General features: G+C 38.0%; 1 protein-coding gene across 3 annotated transcripts; it reads left to right on the top strand.

Moving 5' to 3' along the window:
- The first annotated feature begins 29 nt into the window (after positions 1–29).
- On the top strand, positions 30–12,751 carry LOC149021480 (Nucleoside diphosphate kinase family protein). Of its 3 annotated transcripts, XM_089149714.1 has the most exons (6): positions 30–134; positions 496–720; positions 1,282–1,389; positions 4,163–4,275; positions 9,414–9,448; positions 10,056–12,751. In XM_089149714.1, the coding sequence occupies exons 1-5, from the start codon at positions 76–78 to the stop codon at positions 9,443–9,445; spliced, it is 537 nt and encodes a 178-aa protein (XP_089005840.1). In that variant the 5' UTR covers positions 30–75; the 3' UTR covers positions 9,446–9,448; positions 10,056–12,751. The 3 variants fall into 3 exon arrangements, with proteins under 3 accessions (XP_089005840.1, XP_089005839.1, XP_089005841.1); XM_089149713.1 differs by lacking the exon at positions 10,056–12,751 and having other exon boundaries at positions 32–134; positions 9,414–10,045; XM_089149715.1 differs by lacking the exon at positions 10,056–12,751 and having other exon boundaries at positions 56–134; positions 488–720; positions 9,414–10,045.
- Positions 12,752–14,582: the final 1,831 nt, after the last annotated feature.

The raw sequence follows: 14,582 nt of genomic DNA, 5'->3' as shown, positions 1-14,582 counted from the left end.
ACGAGTTACGCCCGGTATAAGAACAAGGCGGCGGAGTATTGTCTCGTCTTGCCAATCTTAACTTCAGTTTCAGCCATGAGTCGAAATGGAAGTCTGCTCATGTTCTTCCTTTGTTCGATGTTTTTGCTTAGCAGGTAAGTAACACTAGGGTTTCTTCCCTATGCATAATGTGAAAGTGAAGATTCGTTTCTAATGCTATTCATTCTCAGTGACTAGTGAAATTTGTGATCCATTGGATCGTGCTATTGTGGTTGTTTATTTCTCTGAATTTTTTGGTCGATCCTTGTGATTTGTTGTGCTTCTAATCTCTCGCGAGTTTGATTAGCTTCGGCTATGGAACAATTCACCCTGATTCGATTCTATTCATGTATTTTCGAATGATTTGAATTATGTTTGGCATGTTCAGTACTTCATAGGAACTTAGGTTTCGTTTTCGCTATTCATTGCTCTGGCTCTCAGTGTCTTCGTATTTACTTGAATTTGCAAGGAATTCAGATTTCCAAGCTTTGCCAGTACAGAGAAAGAGAAGACACTGGCGATGATTAAGCCAGATGGTTTTTCTGGTAATTATACAGCGGAAATAAAGAGGGTTATCCTGCAGTCCGGTTTCGCCATTCTTAACGAGAAGATAGTTCGTCTTGACAAGGAGAATGCCACAGAGTTTTATGCTGAGCACTCTGAAAGGACTTTCTTTCCTAACCTTGTTGAATACATGACAAGGTATGGCCATGAATTATTGTTGTCTTTTTTTATTTCTTTTTGATAAGTCTCTAAAGGAATGATCAACTCAATAGATTAGACGAGGAAGAGTTAGATTACTTCATGTTAACTAATAAGCTAATATTTCAATACTTAGTCAAATTGAAATCCATAATAAGATTGTCTTTTAATATGTTCTTTAAAATTTAAACTGAGTAGTCTCTGGAACATTGTTCCACCAAAGTTTTCTAATAGCTTACTTCAGTGGTCATGGGGTTTATTTTCTACTTCTTGAGTTGACACCTCTTATCCCACTGTTAAAGCATTTTATTTTGTCTATCTGAATGGAAAAATATTGGCTACAGACTCCTATGAACTAGCTTTGATTAAACTGTATGCGAGTTGCATGTTTCCATATAACACTGGTTCTATCACTGGAAACAAACTCTATATATACATATATATCATGCATTTGTCTGCATTATATGCACATTCATACAAGCTAAACTTCCAGTATGCAGCATTGCTATTCTCTCCCTCTTCTTCATCTCTTCTTCTGTGATCTGATCTTGATTCTGTCAGTGGTCCAGTGGTTGTGATGGTATTGGAGAAGGTGAATGCTATTTCTGATTGGCGTGCTCTGATTGGGCCAACTGATGCACAAAAGGCTAAGATTACACACCCAGACAGGTTAAGTTCTAATCTTCTTCATTGTCTTTAATTTCATGTTGATATGGCAAATCTACTATTTTTCTCTACTTTTTCTTGCTTTGGTGACTGTTTTGGTGTTAAAAATCATGCACTGAATCCAAGCAGTAAATAGCTTTGGGTTTTATCATTTATGTATGAAGGTGGTGCTGAAAATTTTTGCTGGTGAAGAAGATAATTTTTTTATTCCCCTTTTTTGGCTAGTTTTGGTGTTTATAGGTTGTGCCTGGTGCACTGATACCAAACTCCAACTAGGAAGTTTAGACAAGGGTCTGACTTATGGTTTAACGTGGATGGAGGGAGCTTATTTTTTAGATGAAACTGGGTTAGATCAGATTTGAGGAGTTCAAGTTTTCTTCTTTGGCTGGTTAGTTGTGAAAAGTGTTTTCTGTTCGGTTGACTATTGAGATATACATTGATGATCTAAGGGTGTAGGAAACTGAAATTGAAAGAGAACTACAGTTCAAAGGGTGAATCAAGGTTATTTTGAATTGGTCAGCATTTTTTGAAGAAAAGGATAAAGGTAGTAGAAACTAGAATGAAGAAAGAATAGGACAGGTAGAATTGTGCATAAGATTTTCTAAGTTTTCACTTTGCCAATTTTAAGCATCACAGTTTCAGAACCAGTGATTGTTTCTCATGTTGGTCAGGTGATTGAAGGATTACTCTTTGACAACTCATTAAGCATTATTGAGAAATACTTGGCTTAAATACCATAAAGAAGAATCATGGGATTGCCCTAGAGAAACTTAGTAGTATCACTGAATGAATAGAAAATTGAAAAAATGGCTGTCACTCTTTAAGAAAGAGAGAATCTGGTGTACTGGCGCTCTATAAGATGAATTGGAAATATAACATCTACTGCTTGAGTAACAGACTGTAACAACTTATGATGCATGTGCAATTGGCATAAATAACCCAAAGGAATGAGATCCTAATGTTACTAGAAGAAGATGCAAGCCATGTATTCCACCCAAACTGCAGTCTTGTATTATGTTGGATCCTCAAGGAGTTTATGGGTCAAGAGGAGCTGAATATCGTTCCCACATAACTTTATGTAGTAGTAGTGTCTTATTAAAGTGGCTTCACTATAATGAAAATCTATGTGATCAAAGACCTAGCACCTGCTACAGGGAAACAAACTCAGCAGCGGACTATCTGGCAGGCTTAGCTGCAGAATTGGGGACATCGGGAATCGCTTCGAGATTCAGCACCGATTTTAAAGGAATTAGAATGGGATACGGCTGGTCAACCTAGATTTCGGTTCCAGAAATAAAGGCCTGAAAAGGATACATCTTTATGTCATGTGATGGTGGAGGTAACCCCTTGTAGTGGAAGTAATACTGATGTAACCTCACCTTTTTTTTTCGCTTCTTAATAAAATGACCTTTTAGCGAAGGAAAAAAAGGAAGGCCTAGGACCTACATAACCCAATCAAAGCTTATTTCCAATAAAATAGGCCCTTAAGTGAGCTATCTTCATCAATTCTGCCCTGTGTATAAGAATTTCGTGTACAAGATTGGTGGGGTTGCTGAATCAAATATTCACGACCATTCTTCAATTGGAGTAGAATTCAACAACTATTTGTTCCATCTGTTGTCCCTTCATGGTTTTGATAGCAAAAAGTTAGACTAATCACAAGGGATGCAAATCTATAAGAGGATTGCAAACTTCAGGTTACCAATGGTAAATAGTTCAATTGATTCTTAGATTTGTAGGACATTTCAGAACAATAATGATTTAGTAATTCATTTTTCGTTTTTTTTTTTTTTTTTTGAAGGGGGGGGGGTTCAGCAGTTCAGGGGTTGTGGAATCAAAGGGAAGGATAAAGATGGGAGAGCCTTCCTCAGACTTGGGTATCTCAGTGATCCTCTTTCCGTGTTTTGATCTCTCTTGCCAATGGCATCTCACCATGTTTTCTTACAGAAGAAAGCAAAGGCTTTTCTCTTTTTCCTTAATCTCATTACTTCAATTCTTTGTACAAGGGCTTTGCAATCTTACAGACACTAGAAAAGAAAGGCACAACAGAATTTAGGTCCATTAAAACTGGCACATCAAAAGAAAGCTTGTGGGGGTAAAGGGCTTAGTATCTACATAACTCATCTGAATGCTTTTATTTTTGGTTCAAACTCATCTGAATGCTTATTTCCAATAAAGTAGGTCATTTAGGTAACTTATCTGAATTAGGACTTTATCCATGAGAATCAAATAAAATAAAATCAAATAGTGAAAACTCCATATAGATAATTTATTTCTTTCTGCACATTCATGTGAGTGCAATGGACAGGGAGCTCCCTTAGTGGCAGCTCTTATTTTCACGTTTTTAAGTGTGCAGGTAACAGGTGGCTACTGATATTTGTTTTAGATTAATTCCCAACATTTCTTTTTGACCCATGACTAAAAAGAAACTGAATAAAATAGTCAGATCTCTCTCTCTCTCTCTCTCTCTCTCTCTCTCTCTCTCTCTCTCTCCACGATATATATGTGTGTGCATATATATACCTTCTCCCATGGCTGAAACCTCCATGCAAGCCCTCAAAACCATCTGGGCAATGTGCTAGTCCAAATACTTGACATCTTAATGACTTCTGATATAGTCTTCTAGGCCTCCTATATCTCAAAGGTTTATTGCGGCCTTATTTTAAAATTACTACTGTTTTCAGTTTGTACGTGATTGGTTTTCTCATGGATTCATGTTATTTGCTTTTTCTTGGGGATACTGATCTTATTATATGCTTTTTATATTCATTTCCAGCATCAGAGCCCTCTGTGGATTAAATTCGGAAAGAAACTGTGTCCATGGTTCAGACTCTCCTCACTCTTCAGCCAGGGAGATTTTGTTTTTCTTTGGGGAGATGTATTCATCAGGTAACTGCTCACTATAACTGTGGGCTGTGGTCTTTTGTGTTCTCAATTTCTCTTCTTTCCCTTTCTCTGTCTTGTGTCCATGCACTGATTCAGTTCTGTAATTGTTATAACATACATAAACTTTGGTTTTCCATTCCCCTCTCTAATTAGAGAAAGGAGGGGGAAATTTAAATGCAACAATATCAATCTCACCACTTAGGTAAAAAAGCTGGAAAAAGACTTTGGGTGGTGTTAGGAAATAAGCCTTAATCAACCAAAGCGGTAGCTGAACTTGAAAGAGAATGAAGAAGAAATCAGAGAAGAAGAAGAAGAAAAAGAATCAGAAACAATAGGCTGCGATTCTAGCTTACTCTCCTAGAATAAGAACCTCTCTATTTGTAGATTTCAGAGTCCAAAAATACAAATTGAGAAGCAAGCCATCTTGCCCTCTAAAAAAGGAAATAAGAACATGAAATTAGAAAGAACTTGAAAATAAAAACTATGCTGAAAATAGAAACTATACTTTCTAATTCTCCTAAAACTTGATCACCAAGGAACCTTTTCCAAGAAAGGAAAGTATGTAACTCAAATTCTTCAAAACTTGTGAACGAAGTCACCATCTCTAAAATTAGAAACTCAATAACTTGAGCATGAAGACAGCAGCCACTCTCAACAGTCCCCCTCAAGCTGGAGTAGACACAAAGAAAGCTCCAACTTGGACAATAATAATAAACTTGAAGGCAACACCAGTCTTGAACCGTGTAGCAATAGCAGACACCAATAAACACCAAGAGTACTTCACTTAGGAGATAATCAACTTAAGAAAAAAACTTCTAATTCTTTATGTCGAACAAACCATCCAATACTGAGATCGATCGACGATATTAAAGACGAACAAAATCCTAAGTATAGCAGCATCAAAGGCATTTTCCAAATTATGCCAGTAGTAGCAAGGAAGGAATAAAAAATTCATAGCTTCAATGTCCACACATAACCTCTTCTTGCAAGAAGGCAAAATAATAGGCAAAGGCGTGGGAAGGTAAAGAAACAGTATTGATTATTGTGGACCAAGCAGGTAGGTAAATGGTAGTAAAGGTTATTGTATACCAAGTAGGTAAAAGGAAGTATAAGTTATTATGGATCAGAAGTAGCAAAAGTAGGCAAAAGGTAGTATAGGTTATTGTAGAATACCGTCTTAAAAGGATTAAATTCTTCACCACAAAATGTTCTTCAATACATTCTGAGTAGATATAGAAAGACTCTCCAATCTCCCCCTCATGTGTAGCACATGTGGACAATTAATGACAACTAATATCCAACATAGGAAAGTCCCAAACGGACAAGAATGACAAATAAAGGAAAGGGATGGCACCCTTGGCATCTGATGAGCATTCTCTTCAACCTTCTTGGCCCCCGCGCAGTCTATGATACCTCCCTAAGTCTACCTCCCTAGACTCCTTCATCTCCCTTGGGGATTGGGCTCCTCTCCCCCACCCTAGTCTCACTCTTATTTGGAATGCTCTCCCTCCAATCCTTAGCCTAGCCCGTGACACCTCCATTTGGTCCCCATCTCCCTCCAAAGCATTTACTCCCTCATCCGCTTGGAATCTCCTCCGCTCCCCCCATCCCCCTGTCCCTTGGTCCCACTTTGTTTAGTTCAAAGGTCACATTCCCCGTCATTCCCTCACCCTTTGGAGAGCCTTCAACAATGCCCTCCCTACCCAATCCTTCCTCATCAGCCGCCACATCCCTACCAACCCTAGATGCATCCTTTGTTGGAATGGTTCTGAGGACATTGACCACCTATTTTTCTCCTGTCCCTTCTCCCGTCCCCTTTGGGATAGAACCCTTGCTTCCATTTGGCCCCACTCGAGGCGCTCACATGGGTTCAATCGTGATTGGCTTTGTATTTCAAGGAATTATGTCGGTCTATCCATCTGGGACCGACTTGGCAAGCTAGTCTTTTGTGCCGCCATCCATCACATTTGGTGGGAGCGCAACCTTAGAAGATGGACCACCAAATCGCGATCCCTAGATCTGATTTGGAAAGCCATCTTCTTTGATGTTTCATCTAGATTGCTCTCCCTCCCCCATCCCCCTGTTGCTGACAGCCCCAGAAATAGGTTGATTGTTACCTTCTGGGGCCTCAGCTGCTCCTTCATCTCCCCCTCTTGAGTTCCCTCCCCCCCCCCCTCCTCTTTCTTCTTTCTTGTTTGCCCTTTATTATTCTGTTGTGCTGTTGTTGTTTTTTAATATATTATTCATTCACACAAAAAAAAAGGAAAGGGATGGCAAATCTCTAAATATCACAAAATTGAAACAGGAGGGGCACAAATGTAATTAGAGAAAACCCCAAAAGGAAACACTGACCCCTCCACCCCCCCCCCCAAAAAAAAAAAAAAAAAAAAAAGAGCCTAAATTTAAGGAAGCACTCCAACAATGTAAACACAAAATAAGGTAAGTCTAGGAATCAGAAAACTAAATGAGAAATCAGGGTAAAAAAAGTCCAAATTAGGAACAGAATCCGAAAACATGACTAGAAACTGAATCAGGGACAGAACAAAAAATAGAATAGAAAACAAACCAGGTATTGAACCCAAAATTGATTCAAATCTGAACCCAAAACTGATCCGAATCTGAACCCAAAACTAAATCAGAATTGAACCAAGAACTGAACCAGAATCTGAACTGAACCAAACAAACACCTAAACCAGAAGTTGAACCCAAAACTCAACCAACTAAACCAGTAAGCAATCGACTTATCTTTTTCCTCAAACCTGAAAATTGAAGATGACGACACCTACAATTTCTCTCCTGCGTTATCCCCCCCCCCCCTTTTTGAAGATGTCAACTTTGAACAACAATGATGGTCCATTTGTAGAGATCGCAGCTTAAAACTCTTAGATGGCAGAAGAAAATGACACCAAAAAACACATCTTGAACTTGCGATCTGAATAGAGTTTCAAAGAAAACTCAAGAAACTCAAAACCAAAACACCCAAACCCAACAACCAGTAGCGCCATTGGCAATAAACAGGAAATTAATCAAACATCTACAGATGAACTTCGCACCAAAACTTTGAGATTGTTGTGCTCTTCAACTAGCACATATTGTACAAATCACAAATCTCGATGGAAGAGATCAGCACCAAAACTTCCAAAGCAAAAAAATGGAGGGGAAGAAGAGAAACAAAAGCTGAAACCTAATTTTTTTCTTTTTCATTTTAAATCTTCATGGGAACCCTAGTTCAATGAATAGTTTAGTTCATCGTCTTCATTGAACTAAGGTTTCATTCATCAAACTGGAAACCTAAACGACTCTCTAACCGGCAATCACAAAGAGAAACAAATGTTGATTAAACCTGGTTCTGATACCATGTTAGGAAATAAGCTTTAATCAGCCAAAACAATAGTTGAACTTGAAAGAGAATGAAGAAGAAGAAGATGAAGAGTCAGCAACAATGGGCGATTCTAGCTTACTCTCCTAGAACCATCACAACCTCTCTATTTATAGGTTTCATAGTCCAAAAATACAACTTGAGAAGTAAGCCATCTTGCCCTATAAAAAAGAAAATAATGAGTACATGAAATTAGAAAGAACTTGAAAATAGAAACTATACTTTCTAATTCTCCTAAACCTTGATCACCAAGGAACCTTTTCCAAGAAAGGAAAGTATGTAACTCAAATTCGCCAAAACTTGTGAACCAAGTCACCATCTCAAAAATTAGAAACTCAATAACTTGAGCATCAAGGCCAGATAAGCTTAAGGAGGCAGGCCAGATGAGCGTAAGAATAGAGCCACGAGACCCAGATAGAGTCATGCTTAGAAGCAATCTTCCAGATGAGCTTAAGGAGGTAGGCCAGGATTTCTTTTGGACTGCTCCCTACCCTTCTAACCCTTCTTGGATCTAGAGGAAGATCCTTCTCCGTCGCCGTTGTGCTCTCTCCGCCATATCTATCCAAGTCTCGTGTGGCTCCTCTACCCTTTTCTAGCTTGACCCTTGGCATCCGTTGGGCATTCTCTTCACCCTCCTTGGCCCTCGCACTGTCTATGAAACCCGCATTCCCAAGACTACCACCCTTGACACTTTCATCTCCCAGGGGGCATGGTCCCCTCTCCCCCACCCTAGTCTCACACATATCTAGAATGTGCTCCCCCCTATCCTTAACCATCCTTGTGATAGCACCATTTGGTCCCCTTCGCCTTCCAAATCCTTTTCTACTTCCTCTGCATGGAATCTCCTGCACCCCCCTCACCCCCCTGTCCCATCTTGTTTGGTTCAAAGGTCACATCCCCCGTCACTCCCTTACCCTTTGGAGAGCCCTCAACCTTGCTCTTCCTACCCAATCCTTCCTTATTAGCCGCCATATCCCCGACAACCCTAGTTGTGCCCTTTGTTGGAATGGTTTTGAGGACATTGATCATCTTTTTTTCTCCTGCCCCTTTCCCCACCCCCTTTGGGATAGAGCCCTTGCGTCCATCTAGCCCCGCTCAAGACGCTCACAAGGGTTTGTTCGTGATTGGTCCTGGATCTTGAGAAACTTCTCCGGCTGCTCTATTTGCGATCGCCTAGGCAAGCTCGTCTTTTGTGTTGTTATCCATCACATTTGGTGGGAGCGCAATCTTAGAAGATGGACCACCAAATCCCGATCCTTTGACATGATTTGGAAAGCCATCTTCTTTGATGTTTCATTGAGGCTACTTTCCCTTCCCCATCCCCCTGTGGCCGACAACCCCAGAAATAGGTTCATTGTTAGTTTCTGGGGTCTCAGCTGCTCTCTCATCTCCCCCCCCCCTTGAGCTTCTTGCTCCCCCGTGTGGATCCTTTGTATTTTCCTTTGTGTTGCTCTTTGTCTTAATATATTATTTATTCATCCAAAAAAAAAAGGCAGCAGCCACTCTCAACAGGTGGCCATATTCCTTTCTGATCAATAATTTAGAGTAATCTGAATATCGTCTTTTTGGGCGTTTTCTTATCATTGTTCTGGAGTTGTGAGCAAGTAGTTTGAATATGCTTGGCTTGAAGAAAATTATGGAAACTAGCTGCCATTTTGACCATCGATTTTCTTATTTTCTTTCTTTTCTTCCAAGTATCTACTGCTTTTAGAGAATCAACCATAAAAGGGAGTACTCTTATTTTTGGTCTGCTGTACTGCAGGAGAAGGTACTTCAAATCATGATGAACTATAGCAGGTATTATTGAATTTGAACGACCAGATAACTCCATATGCTGGTTTTCTGTACCTGCTACAGATGAATTATTCATCTTATTTTGTGTTGATCTATCTCTTACACTAGCTTGTTTGTTTTTTGGGGCTTGAAGATTTGTGCAGTAGTATACCACTAGCTGTCTAGATAATCCTCAACTAAACTGATACATAGATATGGAACATTCTTACAGATGATTTTGTTTCCTTGCCTAATATGTAATTATATTTAACTCTGAACATCCCAAAGCCCTTCATACTTTGCTTGTAATATAAAATGTTGAAGCTTAGATAGGGAGACATAATGAACTGCCAATGGTAAAAACAGCCCATACTCAAGGTGAAGATCCACACACTAGAATAATAAACAGGAGTGGCAAAAAAAAATCTATATTTTGTGTGTGTTTTTTTTTAACAGAGCATCTGTAGTTCCTTTTACAATTATATCAAGTAATACTACTATCTGCTTTACGTGATTCTTTCTGGAAGGTTGACACCTTCATTTCTGGTGAAATTTGTGGAATAAAGCTATTTCTTTAATTTTTAATGTTAACTAAGCGTGGCTTATCTAAATTGAATGTAACACTTATAAGAACCTTCTGCCAAAAGATTTCTGGTGCTTCTCAGTCAACGAGCAGTGATCAATTCCTTCTACTTGAAATCTAGTGAATGATCTAAAGTGGCTGTCACAATTGGGACTCATATTCAATATTATCATCTAGCATTCAGCAATGCATCCTCCTGATAGCCCAATTATTCATAATGTACGTCATTATGGGCGGTGGTGTAGCTGAATCTACAATTTTAGAATGTTTAGTTATCAAAAAGTAAATCGAAGTGTTATCCATTAAGAGATACATACAAGTTATGTAGTCGCAGTTTCAATTTATACAATGTTTCTCATGCAGACAAAGAGAATATCTGGATAATTGTGATTTAACATTCCTAGTTAGTTGCCATTCCAGTATAAAGACTGAGGCCATATTTATCAACTGTTTCCAACTTCAAGCAATTAAAGCCGGAACTCAAGATCCATTTGGATTTCCTTCTTGACCAATCAATTGCTGCATTGTCATCATATTATATTATCGTACCATCGTTACATTTGTATTCTTAACTTGTGTGTACATTTACAGTTTTGATTACTTAGTGATCTCTTTAGATAAATCTACATGTTTATTAGGAATTAAAAATTTCAGATATTGTTGATGTGAGTTTCAATCCCACTATCTGCTATGTTTGTCACCTAGGATTTATCCAGTTCATCCTTTGGAACCATATCAAATCTCAGATATGATGTGATGAAATAGGATGAATTAAGTTTTTTATAAATAGGTATCTTCATTGAACATACTCTACCATAAAGCCAGGAATCTTTCCAAGCCAAGGAACGTTCTCTGAACTCTCACTGTATGTATGAATTCCATTGGTCCCACAGTGATACCATTTGAAGAATCTGTCAGGTCTTCTAATTTCAATAAGTAGATTGTCTGCTCTATATGTTCCAAAGGGAATAATACATTTAAGAGTTAGTTCAGGCATTTAGTTCAGGCATTTGAAGGAGCGTACTTTGGTTCTTTCAATAAGTTTCAAATTAGTGTAGAGTCAGCTCCGAAAGAGAAAAAGAGACTGATAGAATGCCAAAGGCAAATAGAGTTTTTGCATATTGCTATTACTGCTTGAACAAGGTCTATATAAGGATGGAGGATTTATACATCTAATACATCTTGATTGGACGAAGACCTTATGGAATGAAAGGAACTAAAAATAAGTTATTGAAGAAGTCTTGTATTCGATTTGATTGTCAAGATCATTACTACAATTTAATTTTGAGTTTTCAGATACTTTTGACTAGATGAGTTTGTGTTTCAAGCAGAAAAGTTGATGTATAGAGTTGTAGAGGATGGTAAGAAAGAGCTGTAGAGTTGAAGGTCATTGAGCTACAGGAGTAATTCGACTCTGATTTAGATTGAAGGAGTTAAAAAAAAATCAATGGTAAATCTTAAATGATTCTAAGAGAAGTAAGGCACAGCATATGCAACTTGAGGAAGTAGTGCTTATGGATTTTGCTGCAGATAGACATACTACAGTGACAACAGAACAAAATGTTGCTATATCTGAAGCTGCATCAAGTAAAACCCTTCATGTTGAAGGTTAACTCCAGCTTCATACCCCAAAAAAAAAAAAAAAAAAAAAAAAAAAAAAGAAGTCGTTCATAGCTGTGATGTCATGTTCTTCACTGGATTGAGGTAAAATCTAAATTAAGGAGCCAGCTGTAGTGTAGTTTAGCTAGTCAAACTTGAAACCATAAAAGGGTGCCGTTTTCTAGAGGGTTAAGTTACAAAGGTGTAAAATTTCCATTTTTGGAATGTTTGGTGCAAATAGTTATATTATTAGGCAGATTCTGACTGGGTTTGAACAAAGTGCCCTAAATAGGTGGTGCTTTTATATATTTTTGTAGCTATATAAGGGGAAATCACATGGCCTCATTGGTTTAGAAATTTAGTCTGTCTATTGGTTTAAGACTAAATGCCCTCTTTTATAACTTCATGTAGGCTTTCGAGATTTTCAACAAATTATTCTTTTCCTCCAATCAAAGGAACGGGTAATTCTAGGATTTATGGGAAAATCAATTAAATCCTATGTAAATGACTCGATATAGGTAATAGCAGAAAGATCTGCACATCAATTTATAACCAGGCTTTTGACCCCAAAAGAAAGAAAAAGAAAATTTTATAACAAAACAGAAGTACACTTGGCTTTCTCCTTGACGTTTTGCGATTAGTTTCGTCTAAATCACTAAAGATAAGTCTACGTAATTCTACACCCCTAAGATTACTTTATATATAAACGAGATTAACTCTCCCACAGATTCCCAGATGTACTTTTTGTGTGCGTAAATAGTAACCGGTGCCAACGATGAACATGATGGATTCAACTTGTAGATATTGATGATCAGAAATCTGTTCTTAATTAAAAAAAAATTAAGGATATCTACCTTGGTTAACAACTACCTCTCTCTCTCTCTATATATATATATATTGGGTCTTTGTAGACATGGGGACAACTTATATATAACTAATAGTTTGTTGTATATGGGGGGACAAATACTGACTCTTACCCCTCCCAAAAAAAAATCTACAATATATTTATCAGAAAGAAAGAAAACTACATATCCAACCTAGAATGGGTCATTTTTTTCATACAAAATAAAACCTATAATGGTCTAGTGCTGGGGTTCAGATTATTTTTCCGTTGAAGGACCGCATATTGTTCAACTATGTTTCTTCAACACATAATAGGGGTAGGAATTATGAAAAATCTACTAGAGGTGTAGTGCAAGAGTTTGGATTATCTTCCTGTTGAGGGACCACATATTGCTCCCATATGCTTTTTCTACACATAATAAGGGTAAGGCTTGTGTAAAATCTATTAGAGATTCCACTTCTAAATTATTTATCAGTATTTAGATATGAGTTTCACTTTCACCCTTGTTATGTGGTTAAAAAAAATCAAGAAAGCAATATGTGCTTGCTCAATTGAGAGGTGTTCCAGACTCTTAGTGCAGTAGCGTTGTGCATATCGAGCATGTCATAAGGAACCCGATTCATACTATTCTCAAGGAAGTTGGTGAGATAGGAAAAGAGAGATGAGTTGACAAAGTCAATCGTCCATACTTAAAAATTAGTGTAATCTAGTTTATAGCGGGGTAAAGATTACCCTAGTGGGAAACCCCAATTAGGTAAAGGGGAAAAAGAGAATAAGGCATGGATAGAAGTCACCCATAACCACAGCTATTGCTTGGGAGGTCGTCGGACTGTGCATCTCGGTTGAGATTTCAATCTTGACGGTTGATTTCTCATTAATTGAGATTGAAATCTCAACTGCTCGTTTCTCGACGGTGGAGGTCAAAATTTGACTGAGATATTAATCCGGCGGTTCATACTGTCTCGCTGAATGGTTTAGTACATTTATTCTAAGCAAAATCAACAAAACCACGTGTTGATAAGAGATCAATTGCACGAATCTAATGTTTTTAAACAAGATTGTCGTAACACGTGGGCAAACCAAATTACACAAAAGCAAAAACTCCACAAATTTTTGGGTTGGGCAAGTACCGAGGCTTCCCTCTCCCTATAGATTTGGGTATTTTCACATGGCAATGTTGCCATGTTGGTGTGTAATGAGGGCAATGCAATGATGTAACCAACACGGGAGGAGGGAGGGCCAGAGAGGCCGAGAGGGATATGACACCTTCGAGCGCCGAATATTTTGGGAACTTCAACCATCGAATGTCAAAATGATATTCTCCACCGTCTGGAAGAGTTTTGTCTCAAGACCCTCAACATAAGAATCCATGAAGCTGTGAGTGATTGTTTAGGAGAAAGGGGAGCCAAATAAAGAGAAGGAAACTTATATGATCCACTGTGCTGACCAAAATCAAAGATGTTCATTAGAAGAAAAGGAAAAAAAACAAAAAACAAAACAAAATCAAAGAGGGTTTTAAAACCAATGTACACACAGTTCACCAAAAATATATAGGGACTTGTAGCCTATGCCAACATTTGCAGATCCCCTCCACAATGGGATTTGCAGCACAGGTGAGGTACTTGGGAAAACGCTTTATGTACAGCTCCATAAAATTTGAACAGTCTGGATCATTAATTTTTCAATGATCAAGATTTCAATCTGATGCTCTGAAATATATCGCTCAATAGTTCTGTACATTAAATGCGCAGGACTGAGGCAAACTCTGTGGTACTTGGACTTGCTCGTTACAAAGTCCATCATTCTCCCAACAGTTCCTGCTTTATTATCGTATTTTGATGGATTTGCTTGTGTTAATTTCTCCATAGTTACTGAGATAATGTTTAGAGAGTATATCTTCCTTTTCCATTACATCATGAAGAACAAAAGGAGAAGAATGTAAATCTTATTGATCGAGAAATCAAATTTGAGTGGATTATTTTGAGGATCGGGCACCAAACTTGATTTAAGGAATTGCAATTGTTTTGGTTTGCATCACTTTGAAAATTTAAAAAATAAGAAATTGCTTCTTTATTTCTTTTGAGGGAAGAATAGAATTTGAAAGGAGGACGGGCGTTTCATGGGATGATATG

This window comes from Hakea prostrata, chromosome 3 (genome assembly GCF_041222555.1).
Source record: "Hakea prostrata isolate BN-2017 chromosome 3, UWA_Hpros_2, whole genome shotgun sequence".
Classification (NCBI taxonomy): Eukaryota; Viridiplantae; Streptophyta; class Magnoliopsida; order Proteales; family Proteaceae; genus Hakea; species Hakea prostrata.
Note: the sequence above shows the minus strand (reverse complement) of the source record. Positions and strands in the feature narration are given on the sequence as shown.

What these genes read in the sequence shown, in the direction of transcription:
- LOC149021480 (XM_089149714.1), top strand. Translation starts at nt 76, where the DNA reads ATGAGTCGAAATGGAAGTCTGCTCATGTTCTTCCTTTGTTCGATGTTT. An exon ending in TCGATGTTTTTGCTTAGCAG is followed by an intron (nt 135 to 495) that starts GTAAGTAACACT and finishes CAAGGAATTCAG; the next exon opens with ATTTCCAAGCTTTGCCAGTA. An exon ending in TGGGGAGATGTATTCATCAG is followed by an intron (nt 4,276 to 9,413) that starts GTAACTGCTCAC and finishes GCTGTACTGCAG; the next exon opens with GAGAAGGTACTTCAAATCAT.